General features: G+C 38.6%; 1 protein-coding gene across 4 annotated transcripts in view; it reads right to left on the bottom strand.

Moving 5' to 3' along the window:
• The window catches only part of ANO4 (anoctamin 4), a 448,962-nt gene that overhangs the window by 211,342 nt on the left and 216,582 nt on the right, over positions 1-21,038 (bottom strand). For 2 of the 4 annotated variants that reach the window (XM_007465342.1, XM_007465339.1), the window contains one exon: positions 6,809-6,913. The exons of the other annotated variants lie outside the window; for them this stretch is intronic. In XM_007465342.1, coding sequence (XP_007465404.1) covers positions 6,809-6,913 — 105 coding nt within the window. The remainder of the gene's footprint in view (positions 1-6,808; positions 6,914-21,038) is intronic. 4 annotated transcript variants of the gene reach the window in all.

Raw genomic sequence — 21,038 nt, 5'->3', positions numbered from 1 at the left:
AGTCTGACACTTTTACAAATTTAACAAATAGATCAAATTAAATGTTTTTTAAAAATTCAGGAAAACACACAGCCTCAGCACAGCTTTGAGCACCTTAGGCTGGGATTTTAAAAACCAAACACTGCTTAGCATTTATATGGCACTAGCAAGACCAGGACTTTCTAGAAGTTCACTACTCTTCAAATGAATCTGATAACGTCCCTAAGGCAGAGACTGCCTGGTGGACCAAGAAGAAGAAAAAGTAAGCCTAATTTAGAAAACTCAAAATAATTGGAAAGGACATAAATCCTTCCTTAGCTGGCTTTATTCCTTTCTAAGAGGTCAGTGGTTTTCCAAGTGTGTTCCTGGGAACCCCAGGATTCTTTTGAGGAACTTCAGGGGCCATGGAGGCCAAAAAGGAAACTGCGCAAAGTCCTACACCGTTTACCCCTACCTACCCCAAGCAGCTCAGTTATCTGTCTTACACAGATATTATATGTGATAATATAATATATAATTATATTCTAATTATATAATTTTTATATTACATAATATCAATATTATTGATATTATATATAAAAATATATGGGGGGGAAAAGACAGATTCCAATTTTTAAAAAGTTTGGAGACCTCTGCTAGTGTGTTATGGCAACAATTAAATGGGTATGTTAACATTTCCCCAAAGAAAAACTGGGATAAGCAAGCTGGGGTTCTAATGGTTACAGATGTGAGAGCAGGCACTTTTTTTCTGCCGTGGAAAGTTAACTCAAAATGCTTTAAGATTCAAAATGTGCCTTTAAAAAAACAAGTCATGAGTTTTTAAAAAATGTGTGGTTGGGAAGGATGCTGTTTATAAAATTACAGAGCATACACGACGGCATGGGGCGCCCACAATACACTCTGGAACGGGGCCAAGATCATTAACTGGTTCCCAAGACAGCGTGTTTCTTAAGAAGAGCTTCTCTTGCAACTGCTCCATTCTAAAGAAAAGACAGACACCTTGGTCACTTCTGTAACAAGGCAGCTAATGATGGCACCTCTTACGGCACTGGGAACGATATTTAGAGAAGGACTGTATACCTGATGCAAACTTTGCTCAATAGCCTCGGTTCCCTTTTCACAACTAGAAGCAAGATCAGTGATGCTGTGCATTAAAAATCCTAAAAGTCTACTGACCATAGTTTTCCCTTCTCTGGAAAGAGCGTGAGCTTTGGATTTAGACAAACCTGAGTTCAAACACTAGTCCTCCCAGTTACTATTAGATTGGGTGCTCTAACTTGTTCAAGCTTTAATTTCTTTACCTTTTAAGTGGGTATAATACAACATACTAGAGAGGATTGTTGTGAGGAATGAAGACAAGGTGGCCGCCAACACGTCCACAGCGCTTACCATGTGCCAGGCACTAAGGGCTTTGCATAGATTGTCTATAACTACCTCTCTTTTATAGATGTGAAAATTAAGGCAAAGAGAGTTCAAGACTAAATAAAATAATACAGGTAAAATGTCAACCACAGAGTTGCCAGACAAGATGTTCAACTGATGTCAGTTCCTCCCTTGCCCCCATCTTCCCCTTTGAAACAGCATAGCCATGTGAATTAAAAACACAATGGGAGGGCTTCCCTGGTGGCGCAGTGGTTGAGAGTCCGCCTGCCGATGCAGGGGACATGGGTTCGTGCCCCGGTCCGGGAAGATTCCACATGCCACCGAGCGGCTGGGCCCGTGAGCCATGGCTGCTAAGCCTGCACGTCTGGAGCCTGTGCTCCGCAACGGGAGAGGCCACAGCAGTGAGAGGCCCGCGTACCACAAAAAAAAAAAAAAAAATACAATGGGAAATCAGGGCTCAAGACACTGGATTCAAAATGACTCACTGGATGTCACTGAGAAATGACTAAGTCTCATCACCCACAGAAGCAAGAGCACCACCAATGTGGGAACAGCTATATGATTGCTTAGGGGCATATGCAGGCACAAAGGGTCGGACTATAGTGTAACAATCATCCAATAATCCTTCCAACCTCCCAGTTCTCCTTCCAAATACTTTGCTATTTGGTCTCTTTCATTCCCTAGGCCATTAGAACCCAATGGACTATATCACAATAAAGTCTGTCAGGGTATGAATGCCACTCAGGAGTCCCCAGAGTCTATACAGTTGGCCCTCTATAGCCACAGGTTTCCCATCTGAGGATACAACCAACCTATCCGCAGCAGACAGTTTCATTTCAGTCATTGCTGACATTCCCACTCCTCTACCTCACATATCCAGAGCTGCACAAAGGTTCTGGAGGTTTTGCAAACTACTCTGGTCTCCAAGCTGCTCCACTGGCTACTGCTGAGCTGCCCGCTTTGTGAGTCTACAGTGGAATTCACTCACTCATACATTAACAAAATTTACTGAGCAGCTACTATACTCCATACTCTGCTCAAGGAACTGGGTATACAACAAAGAAACAGGAAGATGAGACTGCTGCCTTCCCAGAGCCTCCAAAGTTCCCTGAATGCTGAAGGATATGTTCCTTCCTCAGGCTGCAGAATCTCAGCCATGGCTGGCAGTTCAGGTGGCCCAGGCACAGTCCCCACAGGCACACAACACAGCCACTCCCTCTCTTCCCACCCACCTACAAGAAGCCATGCTACCACTGCAGGACACTCCAAGGAAGCCTGTCTCAGGACATTCCTCCTGTCTATTTCTCTCTCTCTCTTCTTCTCCTATCTAAGCATCAGGCACTCAGGAGCTCAGACGTTCAGAGAACAAAAGGCAGGAACTTTAGGCAACACAAAACTGCAGAGACTTCCCTGGTGGCGTAGTGGTTAAGAATCCGCCTGCCAATGCAGGGGACACGGGTTCAAGCCCTGGTCTGGGAAGATCCAACATGTCGCAGAGCAACTAAGCCTGTGACCCACAGCTACTGAGCCTGAGCTCTAAAGCCCGCAGCCACAACTACTGAGCACACATGCCACAACTACTGAAGCCCACGTGCCTAGAGCCTGTGCTCCGCAACAAGAGAAGCCACCACAATGAGAAGCCCGGGAACCACAATGAAGAATAGCCTGCGCACAGCAAGAAGACCCAATGCAGCCAAAAACAAGCAAATAAAAAAATTTATTTAAAAAAAAAAAAAACTCTGCTGAAACAAAGGCGTTGAAGAGACCTGGCTGCTAACTTGGGATGAGAATAGAAAGGGAGGGAAAAAAAACATGAAGGAAAAAATACACGCACACCCAAACACAAGTATCCCCTTACATTAGACTGCCACATATAAAGGCTTTTCTCCTAGAAAGCAAATGGCTTGCTTTCATTTTGAACAATAAGACCAAGTTTTTCCTGAATCCAACTGTGCACCAAAATGTTCACCACTGCTTTAAAGTGTTATGCCTACTACAGTACCTGGCATATGACAGGTGAGATGGATACATGAATGGATGGATAAAATTACTCTTGCTTTCCTATAAGCCATATATCTGATATGGGGGAAGTTGAAAAACAACTCATGGATGCTTAACCATTCTGAGACATCTTCTTTTGAACAGATGCAGCTATACTTAGGGCATGAGCAATATAGGAAAAGATATGAATGTATTTTACAACGTAGAAGCATGGTAGAGGAATTCTTGCATCCAGATGTAACAACATAAGAATCAAATGGTAAAAATCCAAAGTAGTTCAGTTTTTCCTAATCTTTTTTTTTTTTTTTTTTTTGCAGTACGCGGGTCTCTCACTGTTGTGGCCTCTCCCGTTGTGGAGCACAGGCTCCAGACGCGCAGGCTCAGCGGCCATGGCTCACGGGCCCAGCCGCTCCGCGACATGTGGGATCTTCCTGGACCGGGGCACGAACCCGTGTCCCCTGCATCGGCAGGCGGACTCTCAACCACTGCGCCACCAGCGAAGCCCTCCTAATCATTTTTATCTCACTTTTTATTTAGCATAACAAGGACTGACATACAATGAAATACTGACTTTATCATATATTAATCATATCGCCTGGGGAGGTATATTCACCTTTAAAATGGAGAAAATAGTATCTATTAATTACGGTTGTTTTAACAATGACAAGAGATAGTAAGGGAGAGCACTTAGTATGATGGCTGCTAAGACACTCAAGAAATGTTTGAAACATGCACGCATACACACACACACACACACACACACACACAGAGTCTTCTAGCCCAATCTTGAAGGTCATACATATATGTCCACAAATTCTAAGAAACAGTGAAATCTTTCCATCATCCTGCTAATCCCAGTAAAAACATTTGTAGCAGACAAGGAGTTTCACTGATGCTCAAATCCTATATTTTTTACATTTTTTTTTTTTTTGCTGTACTCAGGCCTCTCACTGTTGTGGCCTCTCCCGTTGTGGAGCACAGGCTCCAGACGCGCAGGCTCAGCGGCCATGGCTCACGGGCCCAGCCGCTCCGTGGCATGTGGGATCTTCCCGGACCGGGGCACGAACCTGTGTCCCCTGCATTGGCAGGCAGACTCTCAACCACTGCGCCACCAGGGAAGCCCCTGTTTTTTACATTTTTTTATATTTTGGTCTTTCAAAGCTTTCTATAAACAATAATCTAAGGCACAGTTCCTTGAAGAACCAAACCATGTGTTTTTATACTTAAGAAATTTCAATGAACTGGTTAAACATCTGAATCATATTTGGAATCTCTAGTTAGACTCTGAAGGTAGATAAACGGCCCAGATCTTTCTTACCAGAGTTGCCCCAGACTGTGTGGACAGCTTCCCAAACCTACTTAGCATAAAACTTGTTTTTTAAACAAGACGATAAACAGATTAATTCTCAAACACTGGAAAATGCTTAAACCTATAAAACTTGATTTGCTTTCTAAAATGAAGTAATATTTCCTTTTTCTTGTTTTTAAATTGAAATATTAAGTTCTCACAAACTTGTACTCTCCTACTGGTTCATAAAGAGATCACCATTCTAAACTATAAAACAGTTAACATCAAAAACAAATGTGTTTTTACTAAGGTGTGCTCACAAAAATTACGATAAAAATAATCTTATGAACATTTAGTTTTACAATGATACTAGCTTTTTGATAAGTAAGTTTTTTTAACATCTTTATTGGAGTATAATTGCTTTACAATGGTGTGTTAGTTTCTGCTGTATAACAAAGTGAATCAGCTATACGTATACATATATCCCCATATCTCCTCCCTCTTGCATCTCCCACCCTCTCACCCTCTCTATCCCACCCCTCTAGGTGGTCACAAAGCACCAAGCTGATCTCCCTGTGCTATGCGGCTGCTTCCCACTAGCTATCAGTTTTACATTTGGTAGTGTATATATGTTCATGCCACTCTCTTTGTCCCAGCTTACCCCCCCACCCCGTGTCCTCAAGTCCATTCTCTAGTAGATCTGCGTCTTTATTCCCATCCTGATATAAGTTCATTCAGCCCTAAAAAAATTGAAGTTCATCTCCTATATCTGCATAGAAGCCAGCTTTTATCATTTATTTTAAAAAATCCTTTCAGCAAAGTATAATCTATCATCTTTCAAATCAAAGGAAGTAATTACACAATTTTATAACTTTCCATGAAAAGTCAATTTCTTTCCAGTGTCTATTAATTTGATTTTTATTCTCCTGGGGACATTTTTTCGCTTTTATTCAGTAACCTAGTATGAAGGGATTGCCCACCCAGAACAAATAGTTGGTCCTCTTATAGTCTTCATTAAAAATATTTCTCTCAGAAGTAGCCTCATTTTCTTCAATTCCAGGATCCTTCACCTCAGTGTTTAAACCCTATACCAAGTACATTCATGAAGGAATTAAATGAAGGGTAGGAGACGCTCCATTCCACTCCGGTCTCCATTATTTATCTTATTACGTCGGCACTTAACTTCTCCCACCCTGAGCTGTCCTACCTGTAAAGTGGACATAGTAATTACCCCATAAGGTCAGGAGGGTAGTGCAATGACAAAAGGGGATAAATAGTACTAAAATGCTTTAAAATGTTCACAGAAAATATAGAAATATAATTTAGAAATATGTATTTCATTGTATAGAAATGCAATGTCACAAAACTAAAAGTAGCAAAAGATTGCAGTAGTTCTTTATACAATGCTCTTCCAGTCTACACTCTTCAAATCCAATATTACATAGTACTATTTGATATTAAAAGACTAACATTATCTAGAATTAGAGCTCTGACAGCAGAACACGAATGCTGATGACTTAGTATGTGATACTGCATTCCCATCCTCAATGCTAAAGCTCTAACCTGAGCAAATGTATTGATTATGATAAAGTTCTTAGTGAAAACTGTACAACAATAAAACAGTGGAAGAAGCGTAAACCTTGATTAATCAAAATGCTTAGAAAAGACGAGTTTAATTCTCGGTCACGGCCCAGCATCAATGACTCCAATACCCATTTTGGAGAATAAAATTCTCCTGATTTCAGCTTACTGCGTCAACATTTACTTCTTACTACTGATATCTGAGTGAAGGAATAGTATTCTGTTTTCTTAAAGATTTTTCTTTGATTATGATTAATCAAGGAATCTAAAAAATTATAATACCCAGTTACTTACTAAATATTATAGCATACTAAATATACAGAATTTATAATCCCTCTACAGTTTTCCCACTAGGCTTCATCGAAGACCCCAAAACTATGTGGTTCAGTTTCAAAAATTAAACCAGCATTTCACTAACCATCTCTTCTGGTATCAAAATTATTTTACACAGCATCTCTTTTAAGACATCATTTTATTTTAAAGCTTGGCATCTAAGGTTTCTAGTTTTATTACCCCTCCCAAGTGTTATAACACTTTCTCCTTTCACGGTGAATTTAAAATTGGAGTGAAACTTACTTTCTTGTATTGCATTAAGAATCTCTGAAAAGTCCACATCACTCTTTGGCCCGTCAGGTAGTATTTGCATATCCAGCTGGTAGCTTTGCAAATCCACACCTCCTTCTAGAGAAACGAAAGATATTCATGGAGTTTGCACTGGTTATCAGACAGCCCAGCATCAGGGTCCCAAGGAGAAGCAATGTCAAAATCTAAAAAGAACAGCCAGCTGGTTTGCCAATGATCCTCCCACGTGGACAAATGACTTTTAAAAAATGAGGAACATTACCAGCCATTTGCCCCTTATGGGACCAAAAAGGTTTAATTGTATTTCCAAGGCAAAAATAAGGCAATTACTTTATTAAAATACCACATACTTCACAGTATTTATGGATGATTTCCTAGGTGAAGAATATAATATGCTAGCCTCCACCCAAGGACATTTAAAATTATTCTCAGCTTCTACATGGCTAAAAAGGGACATTCACCACTAATACTTTATGAAACCATCTTCCTTAAAATGGTTATAATTTATTTATAGGAAAGGATTTAATATTCCTGATATCACAGAAAAACGGTATCAATTTTTTCTCTCACAGTTGGACTTCCCCTGTTATATCGTTTACTTTTCAATTATACCAGAATAACTTATTCTATAAAGTAGTTAAGGCCCTTGTACTAGGTTTGCCCAATGTATTTTGGGTGTGTTCTAAAGAAAGAGGTCTTTTTAATGCTGCTCCACACCCCTATACAACATTTAAGGAAGTCAAAGAAACCAAGATATCAAAAAGTAGCTTTATCATTAATAATAAAAAATCTCTGAATGCTTCTTACAATAATCAGTAAGAACATCTCCAATCTGATGAGTCTGGAAGGGCTAAACGTCAGTGCTAAAAAACAGAGAGCCTGATAAATAAAATGGGGCACACTCTAGCTTCCAAGATTTTTGTAGAAATAATTCTTTTATAATCCCAGGAATTATTCTTAGCCTTGAATAAAATTTCAGTTACACCCCTAAAACTCAAGAAGAATAAGACACAGTTGCTATCTTACAAGAATACTCATTCTGGGAGGGGAATAGACACAAGTAACTATAATAGAAGGTGAGCCTTAGGAGGGCAGGAACTTTTGTCTGCATGCTATAACCCATCACTTAGAACAGTGTCTAGCACAGAGTAGGCCCTCAACTAATGTAGATGGAACGAATTTATGAGGATATGCGGTACTTATGAAACAAAGGCAGGAGAGTAACAAGTAAAGCTATAAGCTCAGATTCTGGAGGCAGACAAACCAGCATTCAAATTCTTACTACAGAACACCAAATCTCTCTAGATCTCAGTTTCCTCATCCATGAAATGGGTGATAGCAACAGTCACACAGAGTAGCCATAAGGACTAAATGAGATAATGCATGAAAAGCTCTTAGCTGTCATAGCACTCAGTAAATGGAAGCCATTACTATTATCATCCATAATAATTAATTATAGTAACACTGGCATTTCTACAGAAACTATCCAGGCATTGAATAATGAGAAAGAATCCGTAAGTCAATTATTTGGGACCAGCATGCATTTAAAGTGACAGTTAAGCACTGCAGACACAGCAGTGAATTTTTAAATGTATGCATTCAGTTGGCTCATTGCAAGGTCTGAAGTTATCAGTGAGACTAAGCTTCTCAATGGAACAGAACAAAGATGTCTTCCTGCTGGCCCAGAATTTAAATGGGCTATCTGCTTTTTTCTCCACCATGGCCAGCTACCTTGAATGGGCAGGGAAGAGTTTTGATGCTTTTCAACCTCTACTAAGGCTAGTCACCTTTGTTGTGCTCAATAACCAAAGACCCAAAGACCTCACAATGACATCGACAGGGGAAAAAAAAAAAAATTCAATACCTCTTTTCAGCCAGGCTGCGTGCTATGTACTTTATTATCTCCGTTTTTACTCTAACCTTGAAAACGAGGTGCAGTTAGAAGTAGTAATTTGCCCCCAAAAGCTACTAAGTTGTAATGATGTAATACCAACCCATGCCCTTAAACTGGTCTTTAAAATCACACATACCCAAGCAGTCAAAAACACAGGCTGTTAGAAATAAGAAAATTTACGAGTTTTCACTGGACTTAACAATAGTCCAGGACTTTGGACCAGGACAAAAGTCATTACATAACCTAAAAAGCAAATGACTTCTAAAATAGCCTAATAAATAGAAGCCCAATTTATTTACTTGCTGTTTGTCACAGGAGTTCATAAATTCATGTGGAATTAGTTATGACTATGAAATAACTAATTTTTCATAACTAAAATTCCATAATTTTTAATAAAATTTCTGTTAGAGTACAGGTAAGAGCATACGAAGTCACAAAACAAGAAAAATAAAGAGGCATTCAGGTCATCAAAGTCTGTATTTAAAGAATATTAAAGACGTGGGGAAGAAAAAAGTGAAGAAAGTGGATATAAGGATACAGATAAATATATAGATATATCTCAAGTATACTAAAAACCACACCATTTTATATGACTAGAAAAGGAAGAAAATATTGCATTAGGTACAGAAGTTCTCTCAGCTGTGAAACGGGTATATTTTGTTGTATTCTTTTTTTTTCCTATGTTTTTCACAATACACAAAATATTTTAAAGTTATTTAAAAATGCAGACTGTGGCAGTAGAGGATATTAAGTTAAAAGTTTTTCCAAATTAATACAATTCTTAACCTATATAAGTCAAATAGCTCTAAATTGCAAGATGCAACATTCTATTCATAGTAAACATTAAGGTCGCATTTAGAATCCTTAAAATATAAGGCATTTTTCTTCCTCTGCTCTAGAAGAAATACAAAATTTATTTATTTTATGAAATACAAGATGTATTTCATAAAGTACAAAAAAGTGTATTTTAATATGAATAACTGATTCACTCTGTTATAAAGCAGAAACTAATACACCATTGTAAAGCAATTATACCCCAATAAAGATGTTTAAAAAAAAAAGTGTATTTTAATATGAATAACTGATTCACTCTGTTATAAAGCAGAAACTAATACACCATTGTAAAGCAATTATACCCCAATAAAGATGTTTAAAAAAAAAAGTGTATTTTATGAAAATACACTTTCATAAAATATAAGGGTCTGGAATTTCTGGCAGTAAGTCATTCACTAAAGTCTAAGATGACGAAGTAGGGTATGCTGTAAAACAAGGACTTCTGTACACTCTCCTAAATGGAGAGTGATCACTGGACAAGGATATTTTCAAATGAATCCGTCAAGGTGACAATCTTCACCTTTTAGCACGTACTGCCCAAGTAAAAGAGACTGAATAACTTCAATATACAAGAAGTTGTGTGTCTACTTTGAACTTTTGATATTTAATTAATCATTGTTAACCCTGTAGTGTTGGTGTGATTTCTAAAAGTTGAGAATTGGACTTCTTCCTATGGTCATGGATGTCTCTGACTTTGAGTCAAAGCACAAAGCTCTGAAAAAACTAGGCAAGAGGATGAAGGTGTCATGGTTTCAAACTGAAGGGCCTCAGTAATTGACATGCAACTAAGTGCATCCCAAGAAAAGGAAACAAAGAAGTTACATTATAGAGGGAAGCTAAAAAGATTTCCTAAAGATGTGGAGAACCTACTGAACAAATTTTAGCTTTTTTTTTTTTTTGCGGTATGCGGGCCTCTCACTGTTGTGGCCTCTCCCGTTGCGGAGCACAGGCTCCGGACGCGCAGGCTCAGCGGCCATGGCTCACGGGCCCAGCCGCTCTGCGGCATGTGGGATCTTCCCGGACTGGGGCACGAACCCGTGTCCCCTGCATCAGCAGGCAGACTCTCAACCACTGCGCCACCAGGGAAGCCCTGAACAATTTTTAAAAATGAAAAACAGCAACAAAACTCATGTGCTCTCCAAATTTACCGTTAGCTTTTCTCACACTTGACTGACAGGAGTGAGTAAATTCAAATCTTAATTGTGATTTGTAATATGAGTAAAACTGAAAGTAGTTTCGATAAAAAGTAACCTTGATAACAGCACTTGCATTCAATAAAACGTCTTCAGCTGAGCAAACATCTTAAAAATTCACTTTAGATTTGTACCTAGCGTACATGGATTTTAGCTAAATGCTTATATACAAAAGGGACCAAAAAAAGCTTCAAATATGAATTTCTTAGTTACCAAATCATCCCAACCATCTCTGTCTATAGAAATCCCTTTCTACTTTTAAGGCCCCTCCTAAATGCTCTGTGCTTCAAGAATTTCTTGATTCTAACAAGTAAATACCCTTTTTCACCCACTGAACCCATATATCTATCTATATTTTATCTTTTTTACAGTACATCTTTTCCATAAAAATTACCTGGCACCGTGTAGACACAGACAAATATGAGTTCCTAGTCCTCCCTGTCTAGATTTCTTCCTCATCTCTAGCACCTCTGACTAGATTATAACTTGATGCAGGCCTGGCACCAAACTGCATCCACCTTTTTGTCTCCTACAGAACCTAGGACAAGGCCTTGAACATATTAGTTTCTCGGTTAAAGCTCTTTTACAGCAATTTCACATTACTAGTAACAGCAGTGGATATAGACTAAGAAAATGTCCCAGTTTTCCTTTCTAGTCCACAACTTTAACACATCTTGATAGGTTATCTATAGATCAGGGGTCCCCAACCCCTGGGCTGAGGACGAGTACCTCGGAGGTGAGTGGCGGGGGAGCGAGAGAAGCTTCATCTGACACTCCCCACTGCTCGCGTTACTCCCTGAACCAACCACCCGACCCCAGTCCGTGGAAAAGTTGTCTTCCACGAAACTGGTCCCTGGTGCCAAAAAGGTTGGGGACCGCTGCTATAGATGACTATGAAAGGCATATTCTAAATCATACATTTGCTCTTCCTTTCCCTTCTTTTTAAAATTTGTCAAATAAAAAAGAAAACCTTCAAGTACCAAAGAGCTTATAATGAAAATCAGCAGCGAACAACTCTACCCCTTCTTCAACCCCAATCCTATTTCCTCAGTCCGACCACTTTTAAGAGTTTCTGTTTTTACTGCCTTTAGATCTCTCTATATGTGTATCCCATTGTTTCTTGATCAATTTTATACAGTTGACCTTTGAACTGCATAGGTCCACTTATACAGGACTATTTTTCAAGAGTAAATAGTACACTACTTAAGAGTGCATGTGGTTGAATCTGCTGATGGGAAGGAACCACTGACTGGGAGAGCCAACTATATATTATATGCAGATTAACCACCTCCCCCCCATTGTTTAAGGATCAAATATCTGTTACATAGTTTTCTGCTATGATACAAGACAATATAACTTACTATTACTGCCACTCCCCCTTGCCCCCCAGTCACCCATCAAATCATTATTATCGATATAATTTTTCTATTATATTGCCTTAGTATAGTGGCTTTAAATAAATTACTTAAAATTCAATTTTTTTGTTCAATCAAATACAGATGATCTTATATTTGCAAATTAACACAAAATGATATAAAAAGCATATTTTGACACTACACTGAGATGGATTTAAATTCCATTTTTATGTGTTCCTAAGCCATTAAATAATGAACCTCATTTTTCTCATTTATAAAATGAAGGGACAATTTTTTGAGCTCTTTTAAAAATTATCAATTATTTACACATATGTAAATAATTTGGTTCATAGTGTTAAGCCATCATGATCCACTAAAAATTTTAAGTGATATATTCCTTCTCTGCAAAATGAGGACCAATTCCAGGTTTAGGACCTATACTAAGTAAAAACAATTTAGTAAAAAAAAAAAAATCCTGTAATTTGGATTTGGAATAGTTACTCCACATTGAAACAAGTAAAGGAAAGTGTGACAAATCAAATCTTAACTTCCCCATGAAATACAAAAGATGGAGGACCCTGTAAAATAAGCTTAAGGGGACAAATGGTATTTTCCATGACTACCTCATAATAAATGATGCTCTAACTAAGCTTCTGTCTACGTTCAATTTATATTCTGCAAATAAAATTGGTAGTTCCTGTCCAGAGAGGTATATTTAATACAAATCCTCAAACGCAGCATTTTTTACAGAATAGAGAGCAGTGATATTTCAACACTTGATATAAATATCTAAAATGAACCCTCACATGTAATATTTTTGGACTTAATAGGCTGCAAAGACACCATTTTTGAAACTGGGAGTGTGTTTTCAATTCCTCATGAATGAATTCAGTGTTCCTATGACAGTGTTAAGATGGAGAATGATATTAAGAAGGGAGGGAGGTATAGTCTGTCTTCTTTTCAGACTTTCCCTATATCAGCCAGTGTCCACAATAAATCTTCTAGGAAGGAAGCGGGGAAATGAACCCAATTCTTCTGGAGGATCTGATATTGGAAACCCTAGATTTACTTGTGGGATATTTCACTGGTTCTGGAAAAACTTTCCATCTGTGTTTCTTCACTTCATTTACAGTGCTTACCAAACTCTATTTAGTGTACCATAAGCTAAAAAACCTTCACAACAGAAGATGCTTCATACGTGCTACTGTAAAAAGACACACAAATCCCACTCTTTCATATTAATGTTGCTTAACTATAAATCTAGTGATATTGCAAGATCATTCTTTTACAGAAGAAAGCTCGGCTTTGTATTAGCAGGAATACACAGATTGATTCACCCACACCCGTCACTATAAAAGCTAAAGACATTTCTTCAAATGATTAACACTGAGTAGTTCTAAGGACCCAATCCTGGACTGGGTCCTTACTGGAGAACCATATTTAGCTAACAGCGGGTGAATGTTTCTCAGGCCTAAAATGGAAATAATAATCCCACTGCTTCAGACAGTAATGGCTGACCTTCAACAAAATTACTTCTATGTTTCCCAGGATTGGCAAGATAGTGATCTCCTAAATTATACAGAATGCCTGCATTAAGAGTTCCAAAGAGGGCCTGGAAACCAGAGCTGCAAAGCTTTAAATGGCAGGAAGGATTTGTGTGGGAGCGTAGGCAGGGCTCCATGGGGGTCTTCCAATCTCCTACATGCTGAGTTCTGTTGCTATGACAACGGTGACTCTTGCCGAGGAAGGGAAGAGAGAAACTCAGGATTAGGAGGGGTTATGGAGTAGAAACCATGATACTTTCAGCATCACTATAATGTTGTTTATTCTTTTAACTTGCACAGTAAATCTTCAGAAGGGCCTAAGATGAATGTATGAAAGACAATGGCCTTGCAAGACAACAAGCCTCTTGAGAGCCAGGGCTCTGTCCATCTCATGCATCGGCCTCTTATCTCTAACTCAGGAATTAAGTAAGTAGAGCAGAAGCTTACTATTAACCGTTTATCTACCACGATTAAGAACTTAGTTTAGGGTTAGGGCTCAGGCCACTAATTATAGTCATATGATCTTGAGTTAGTAGTTATTTAAATCTCTCCAAGCTTCTTAAAGCTTCTTAAATATAAAGTTATTTGAAACAAACTTGGGCAGAAGATGCAGTTCTAAATTCCATTAAAACACAATACTCTTTCCAGAAATAGTTATCTTTGTGGATGCCTTTTCTGTAGCTTTTCTTTATTCACTTTGTATATTCAAATGGTTGTGAAAAGAGTCTTCAGAAAATTCTCTCTAAATGCACTACATAGGTCAAAATATGTGCATATGTTCCACGGCAAAGGGGAAAAAGTGAAAACTTCTAAGGGAAGAATTTGGTATGTATTTTTAGAAAACGCAATTTTGTTACTCAGCAAATGATAGCAAGGAGCACAGATCCCAATGCCCACATTTCAAGGCTCAAAACAGCTTCTTTTCCTAAGCACCCCTCTATTTACTAAACTTACATCACACATTTTACAAAAAAAAACACTTAAAGAGGAAGAGATTCAAATGAAGGATGATTAGTGTTATTTCTAAACCATAGTTTAGAAAGATACCACATTCACCTTCAAGGCAACGAGAAAACAGAGGTCCAAAGTAGCTCTTATACTTTTTCTCCCACATATTCTCAAAGCCATGTGGAAGATCTTATCTTCCAGCCACACCAAAAATCCGTTTCACAAATAGAAAAATAAATATATATTTTCATACAAGCTTCAGATTCATTCAAGAAGAGTAGCCAGATTCCTCAGGTTCAATAAAGAAGTTTCAGGCACAATTCTCAGTAAAATGTCTGTTTCCGGATAAGGTGATGAGAAAACACTAAAACACTAAATTTCACACTCAACTATTTTCCCCCTCAAGGAAAAAAAATTGGCTCAGTGGGAAAAAACACTCATAAGAAACTAAAGACATGGGTTTTAGCTAGGGTCCATCAATGACTAAGTTTGTACTTTTCGTCAAGCAATTTCATTTCCTGAGGCACAGTAAAGCAGGGCTAATTCCGCCTCACGGACCACTGTGAAAATTCAGTGAGATGCAGGAGAAATATTTGTGGAAGCCCTTTGGAGACAATGGAGCATCATCTAACGTAAGGTGGTTGTACCATGATTATTATTGTGGTCAAGATTAGCCATATGTTTACTTTTTTCCCCTAAAGAATGAGCTGAATCTTGACTCTCATCTTGGCAGAACTAGAAACCAGTCAGCCAACACACAAGTCTTTCTTTGCTGTCTTTCTTTTTTCAAATCTCTGCTTAATTGCTCCTTTTCTCTCCTTTTCCCCACAGCCTCTGGTACTTATGTTAAACAGAATGTGAAAGGTACTTGCTGAGTTAATTCTGTTTCCCTAATTTGAGACCAGGCCTTGACATAATACTGGAATTTGAAAAAGGGAAGATGAAAAAACAAAGGTCTAATGCAGAGTAGAACAAAAATGATGCTACAAAGTGGAGCATCACTGATGTAGAAAGAAATAACTGGTTAAGGTGACCATGTGTTTTCAGTGGAATCTAACTGGTCCCTCCCTCAATACAGTCTTCTTATGCTACGGGTTCAACTATTACAGGGCTTTAAATTTTCCAAAGCTTTGGTATACAAACTTGCTAGAAATACTGCTACCAAGTTGTTTGAAGAAGGTAATGAGAGAATCAAACCACCGGAGTTGGAATCTTGCCTCCGCCACTTACTGGCTGCGTGTTTTGGGGCAAGTTACTTAAACCTACTCTGTGCCTTAGTTTCCCTAACCATAAAATAAGGCTGACAGCATGAGGATATTATGGAATTAAATTAAATAATGAATGCAAATAGCTTAACAGTTTTTGAGGTTGGGAATACAGTAGAGTACTTAAGGGGGGCTGTAATTTTATTATTGTCAAACATTTAGTACCGTCTGTATACAGATAGCATAAGACGACAGTATACAGACGACGTGTATACATGTCGCTCTAGCTCATTGGAAACAACAAAATCCTAAAGTTTCTCTCCTGTGAAATCAACTTGTCCCAGCATCTAAGTACATATCTATATAAGGGAAAAATAATCATGCATAAAAGGGGAAAGGGCTGCTTAGGCTTTTAAAGGGAGATAAAAGGAATTGTGTTAGAAATTACTTGGGAAAATAATGAAATATATCAGCAAAACATCATTTTACCAACTCTGGAAGAGAATAAAGGACAAATTCTCTGACTAATGGCATTTCTCTAGGACTATACGATGGGCTTATCATATAAAGGAAAAGCAATAGAAGAAATATTTTAGATTTCACAAAGCTTCTAATTCTATTTTGTGTGGCACAGTCATTAAACTGGGATAATGTGACCCATACTCACTAAGCTTTACACTTTCAAATTCAAAAATTCGCAATCAGTGCTTCAGTTGACTCTGTTCTTGACCCTTAAATGACAGTTCCAAGCCTGGTGCCATTTAATACTTTTATTATTGGCCTATAAAGTGGAATCATATTCATTAATTATGAGCGGCTAAAAGATAAGGTCAAAATGAAATCAATACACAAGAGAAACATCTGAAACAATCATTAGGAAAGAGAAACCATACAAATACAAGATGAAGGTGAACAGTTCCTGTGTCAGTGCAGCATAAAGGGAAACTGTCTTAATTGTTAACCTGGCTCAAGTTAACTGGGAAACTGCTCTATGCTTCAAGGACCGAGTGAGAAATGCTTCTGGGACATAAGTACTTTCAGGCTTGTGAATTTTGTCTATGATGATGGTGACAACAAAAATGATCCTTTGCTCCTGTCACCTTACTGTGCAAGGATCGTATAGAGCGTTTTACATGAATGAATTTATCTGGCATAACGATGCCACATAGGGTTGCCAGATATAACACATAAAATATATTCAATTATTTGAATTTCAAATAAACTAATAATTTTTTTATCATAAGTCTGCCTCATGCAATTCATGGGACATTCTTACACCAAAAGGTATTTGTTGTTTATCTGAAATTTAACTGTGAGTCCTGTGTTTCATCTGGCAACCCTAACACTGTGAGATAGGTGTTAATATTCTCATTTTGCTGATGAGGAAAAAGATTCAGAGAAATTAAGTCATTTGCCCAAGTCTGCATAACTATTAGGGAACATATGTGGGTTTAAAACATCTAACAACAAAGCTTGCACTGATCACCACTATAATGCACTATTATTATGCTCTTTCCTATATCTGAATGGCCATCCCTCCATCTTCCTGTTGATGTCTTAGCTGACCTTCAAAGTCCAATCTGTAGAATCCTTCTTATATCTTTTCCCTAGTAATAATGTTTCCATAATTTTATTTATATCTCTATTCTAGCTCTTAATACAATGAATTCCATTATAGCAGGTTAAGTACAGGTCCCTGTAGTGGATATTCTTCTGTATACATTTCCCTTTTCTAACATCACATTTCCTTTTGGGGAAATGTCTTTTCCTTACTGTGTGCAGCCTGGGCGGGAGGAGAAATCAAGGGGTCCTATCCTCCTATTATCAAAGCTGAAGAGGGAGGCCTCCTCTGTCCTATCCTTTTATCTCTCATCACTCTCTGCCCAACCAAGGGAAAGGCACATGGCTGATAGAATCTCTTCCAGGTCTTCAAAACCTGAGCCAAATGATGCAAAAACCAAGAAAAATGGTAAGGGTTCATTTATTCCAGAAAGTCATATAGTCCTTTTCTTGTTATCTGTTCCTTTTCCAAGGCCAGTTCTCCAGCCTTTCCATCCATATCCTTCAAATTTAAATTCCTTCTTTGTTTGGATTAAATAATTGGTTTCAGTTATTTATAACCAAAGAGCCCTGACTGATGGTCTTTCTGGACATGACTGTGAGCTCCCCAAGGTCCATGTGCAATAGAGTTCTACACCATTCCAGCCCCAATGAAGTACCCTCCAAATAAATATTTGTTAGGACACAGTAGGCAGTCAGAAATGTTTGTAAACTCAAAGGGGAATAAATGAACTGAAATTGTTCAGGGTTGATGGCACAGAAGATCTACAAGATTTTCTTGTTCTTTCTTTTCGTACTTATCAACCAGTGAGTGGGCTTTTAGAAAGTCCTTTGGGAATCGAGATTATTAACTTTGTGAAAAGAAGATGGATGATTTAATAGGCCTCACTATGGCTAAAATGCACATGCTGCTTCTAAGATCTATGATTCACTGCAAATAAGAAACTCGGCTTGAGAGCTCTTCTATAATCTCCCAACAGAGAACTATGATGCATTAGTAAAAGTACACTAAAAATAAAAGGAAGGAATTGAAGTCACATCTATCTTAATAACGTGAGTTTTAAACACATATATTTTCAAAAACACGTTTCTAATCATAATGTGTTTAATATGATTTTTCTTAACGATAATTATGTGCTAAAGAATTGGTTTTATTTATATTTTCAACCAACAGCCAATGCAAGCAGGGTTCAAGAATCGATGATAAAATTATGATAGATAAGTGTAGTGAAGTGTATTTTAAGGTAAGAGCAGTGACAAGATATGCTGACATCACACCATTAGGAAATATCTTAACATTTCTTCAAATGTTTATTACATTAATATCAGTAGAGGATGTCAAAGACTGACTCTTCTCTGACTGGGTCAAACACAAACAGAATATTCTGTACAATTCTGGGCACTGTATTTCCAAAGATGCAGTAATGAAATAAGACTTTTTCTAAGAGTGGAGTGGGTAGGATGGTAAAGAAGGTGAAAACCACGCTGTTGAAGGAAGCATCGAAGGAACTAGAAAATGTTTCAGTTGGCAAATAGCTCAAGATGAGTTTTTGAACAACTAAAAGATCAGCACTGAAAGAAGAATAGACTTACCCTGCATAACTTCAGAATGCAAACCTATACCCAGTGAGTGCAATAGATTTTGACAAACAGCAAATAATCAGCCTTTGATAAGGCTTCCAAGTTCTGACCAGTTGGATCAGAAAGGCTTTTGGGAGGAGGGGGGATTTGGGATACACTTTGAGGAATGAGAAGGGCTTGAGAGAGATGCACTGAGGTAGGGGCATTCCAAAAAGAGCGAGGAACTTGAATAATAGCAGAGAAATGGAAGAGTAAAAGCCTACTTGAGAAAAAGTGCAGAGCTGTGGATAAAGCAGAACAAGGCAGGTTACCTAGTATAAAAGATGCCAGGAAAAATAGGGAGAGGTGGAACTGCAGAGGTTTCAAAATCTGGGCTCACTGGGCCTTCCAGAATTCTCTTCCCATCAGCCTTTCCTCAGATTGATCCCTTCATCTTCTTGCTTTCATGAAAGCCTGGCTCTTCCCAGAGGTCACAGCTTCCCCGTGGCTCTTTCCTATGGTACTATTTTTGTCCCACAGCCCTGACACCAAAGGATCTGGAGAAGGAGGGGGGGGGGTGTCTTCCTTGAGTCCTCATGCCACCTTCAGACCATTGTTCTTCCCCCTTCCCTAAACTCTCCCAGCCTTGAATCTCAGGTTGTTTTATTATATCACCTTCTCTCCATGTCATCACTGCACCCACCTGCTGCCTTCCAGATCATGCTCCCTCATTTCCTGATGAGGTTACCTCCTGGCTTATTGTCACTCTCCCAAAACTATTCAATTCAATATCTATGTAGATGATCCTTCCCAAACCCTGGCCTCTCATTCTGAGAATACTTTCCTCCACTGACCTTGCCCTCCATCATATTACACTCACTAACTTCATACACTAGCCTCAACCTCATCATTACTAATAACAGCAACGCCCTTCTTAGTATCAGTGCCCTGCATTCTACTCTTTCACTACCACCTCTTATCTTTTCAGCTCTTCCCCTGTCCTAACCTCAGTACCCTTTAATCCCCTCTTGGACCTCCAACCAAGTGATCCTATCACCTTTCCACTGAAACTCACTTCCCGCTCCAAATGTCTTCACTCCCCTCTGTATTAAGCTTAAAACACATGATCGACTGTTATCATCATTCTCTCTAGTGCACCTTTGTTTCCCTCTCTCTCTCTCTTTTCCTAATTCCTTGGCAAAATCAAAACCCTGACTAAATATAACTCTATATATTGATATATTCTTTGTTTTCATTCACGTAGCTAAACAAGGTTAAAGAAAAACACACAACCATGGTAACTAGTCCTAGTTTAATTTCATGACCATGAACCTCACATAGCCATTTAATGTGGGCCGGCAACCACATTCCACCATTTACACCATCCTACCATCCTTTCAATCAATCTTACTCCCTTCTCGTTCTCAGTTATGACCTTCCTTACCACATTACAGATAAAACTGAAACAGCAGCAAAAGAACTTCTCAGACCCTCCTCACATTGCCAACATCCACACACTCTCCCTTCCCATCTGTTATCACAGATAAACTGTTCGTGATTCTATTGTGCACACGGCTCTCAGTTCTCTCACCAATCCTCACATCATGAATTCTTCCCTCTCCCCAACGCCAGTTATCTGCTGGAGATTTGCTATTTTGCAAAGAAACTCTCTTGACCTCGCTTCCCCCCCGGCGGCTGCCCTATTTCTTCGCTACCCTTCACGGCAAAACTACTTTTAAAAAGTTGTCTATATTCTCAGGATCCAATTCATATGCTTCCATTCTGTCTGAGACACACTTTAATCAGAGTTTCATTCCCACCACTTCACCAAAGCTGCCCTTCTCAAAATCACCATCAATCTCCACTTTACTAAAATCAACGGCCAATTCTTATTTCTCATCTTACTTGACTTTTAGCAACATTGAACCTAGATAATCACTCCTCTCTTTGTGATAAACTTTCTTTACTTAACTTCCAAGACGTGTGATTTCTGGCTTCTCTCCAGCCTTGCTGGCCATTCCTTCTCGGCCTTCTTTGCTGGTGGTTCATGTTCTGACCTGGTTCAAAATCTGACCTCCCGGATTTTAGCCCTTAATCCTCTCCCCCTTCTCCATCTGGTCATCTCTTTCCC

Source organism: Lipotes vexillifer, unplaced genomic scaffold, assembly GCF_000442215.2.
Source record: "Lipotes vexillifer unplaced genomic scaffold, Lipotes_vexillifer_v1.1 scaffold141, whole genome shotgun sequence".
Classification (NCBI taxonomy): Eukaryota; Metazoa; Chordata; class Mammalia; order Artiodactyla; family Lipotidae; genus Lipotes; species Lipotes vexillifer.
The sequence above is the reverse complement of the archived record's forward strand: the minus strand, read 5'-3'. Positions and strand labels throughout refer to the sequence as shown.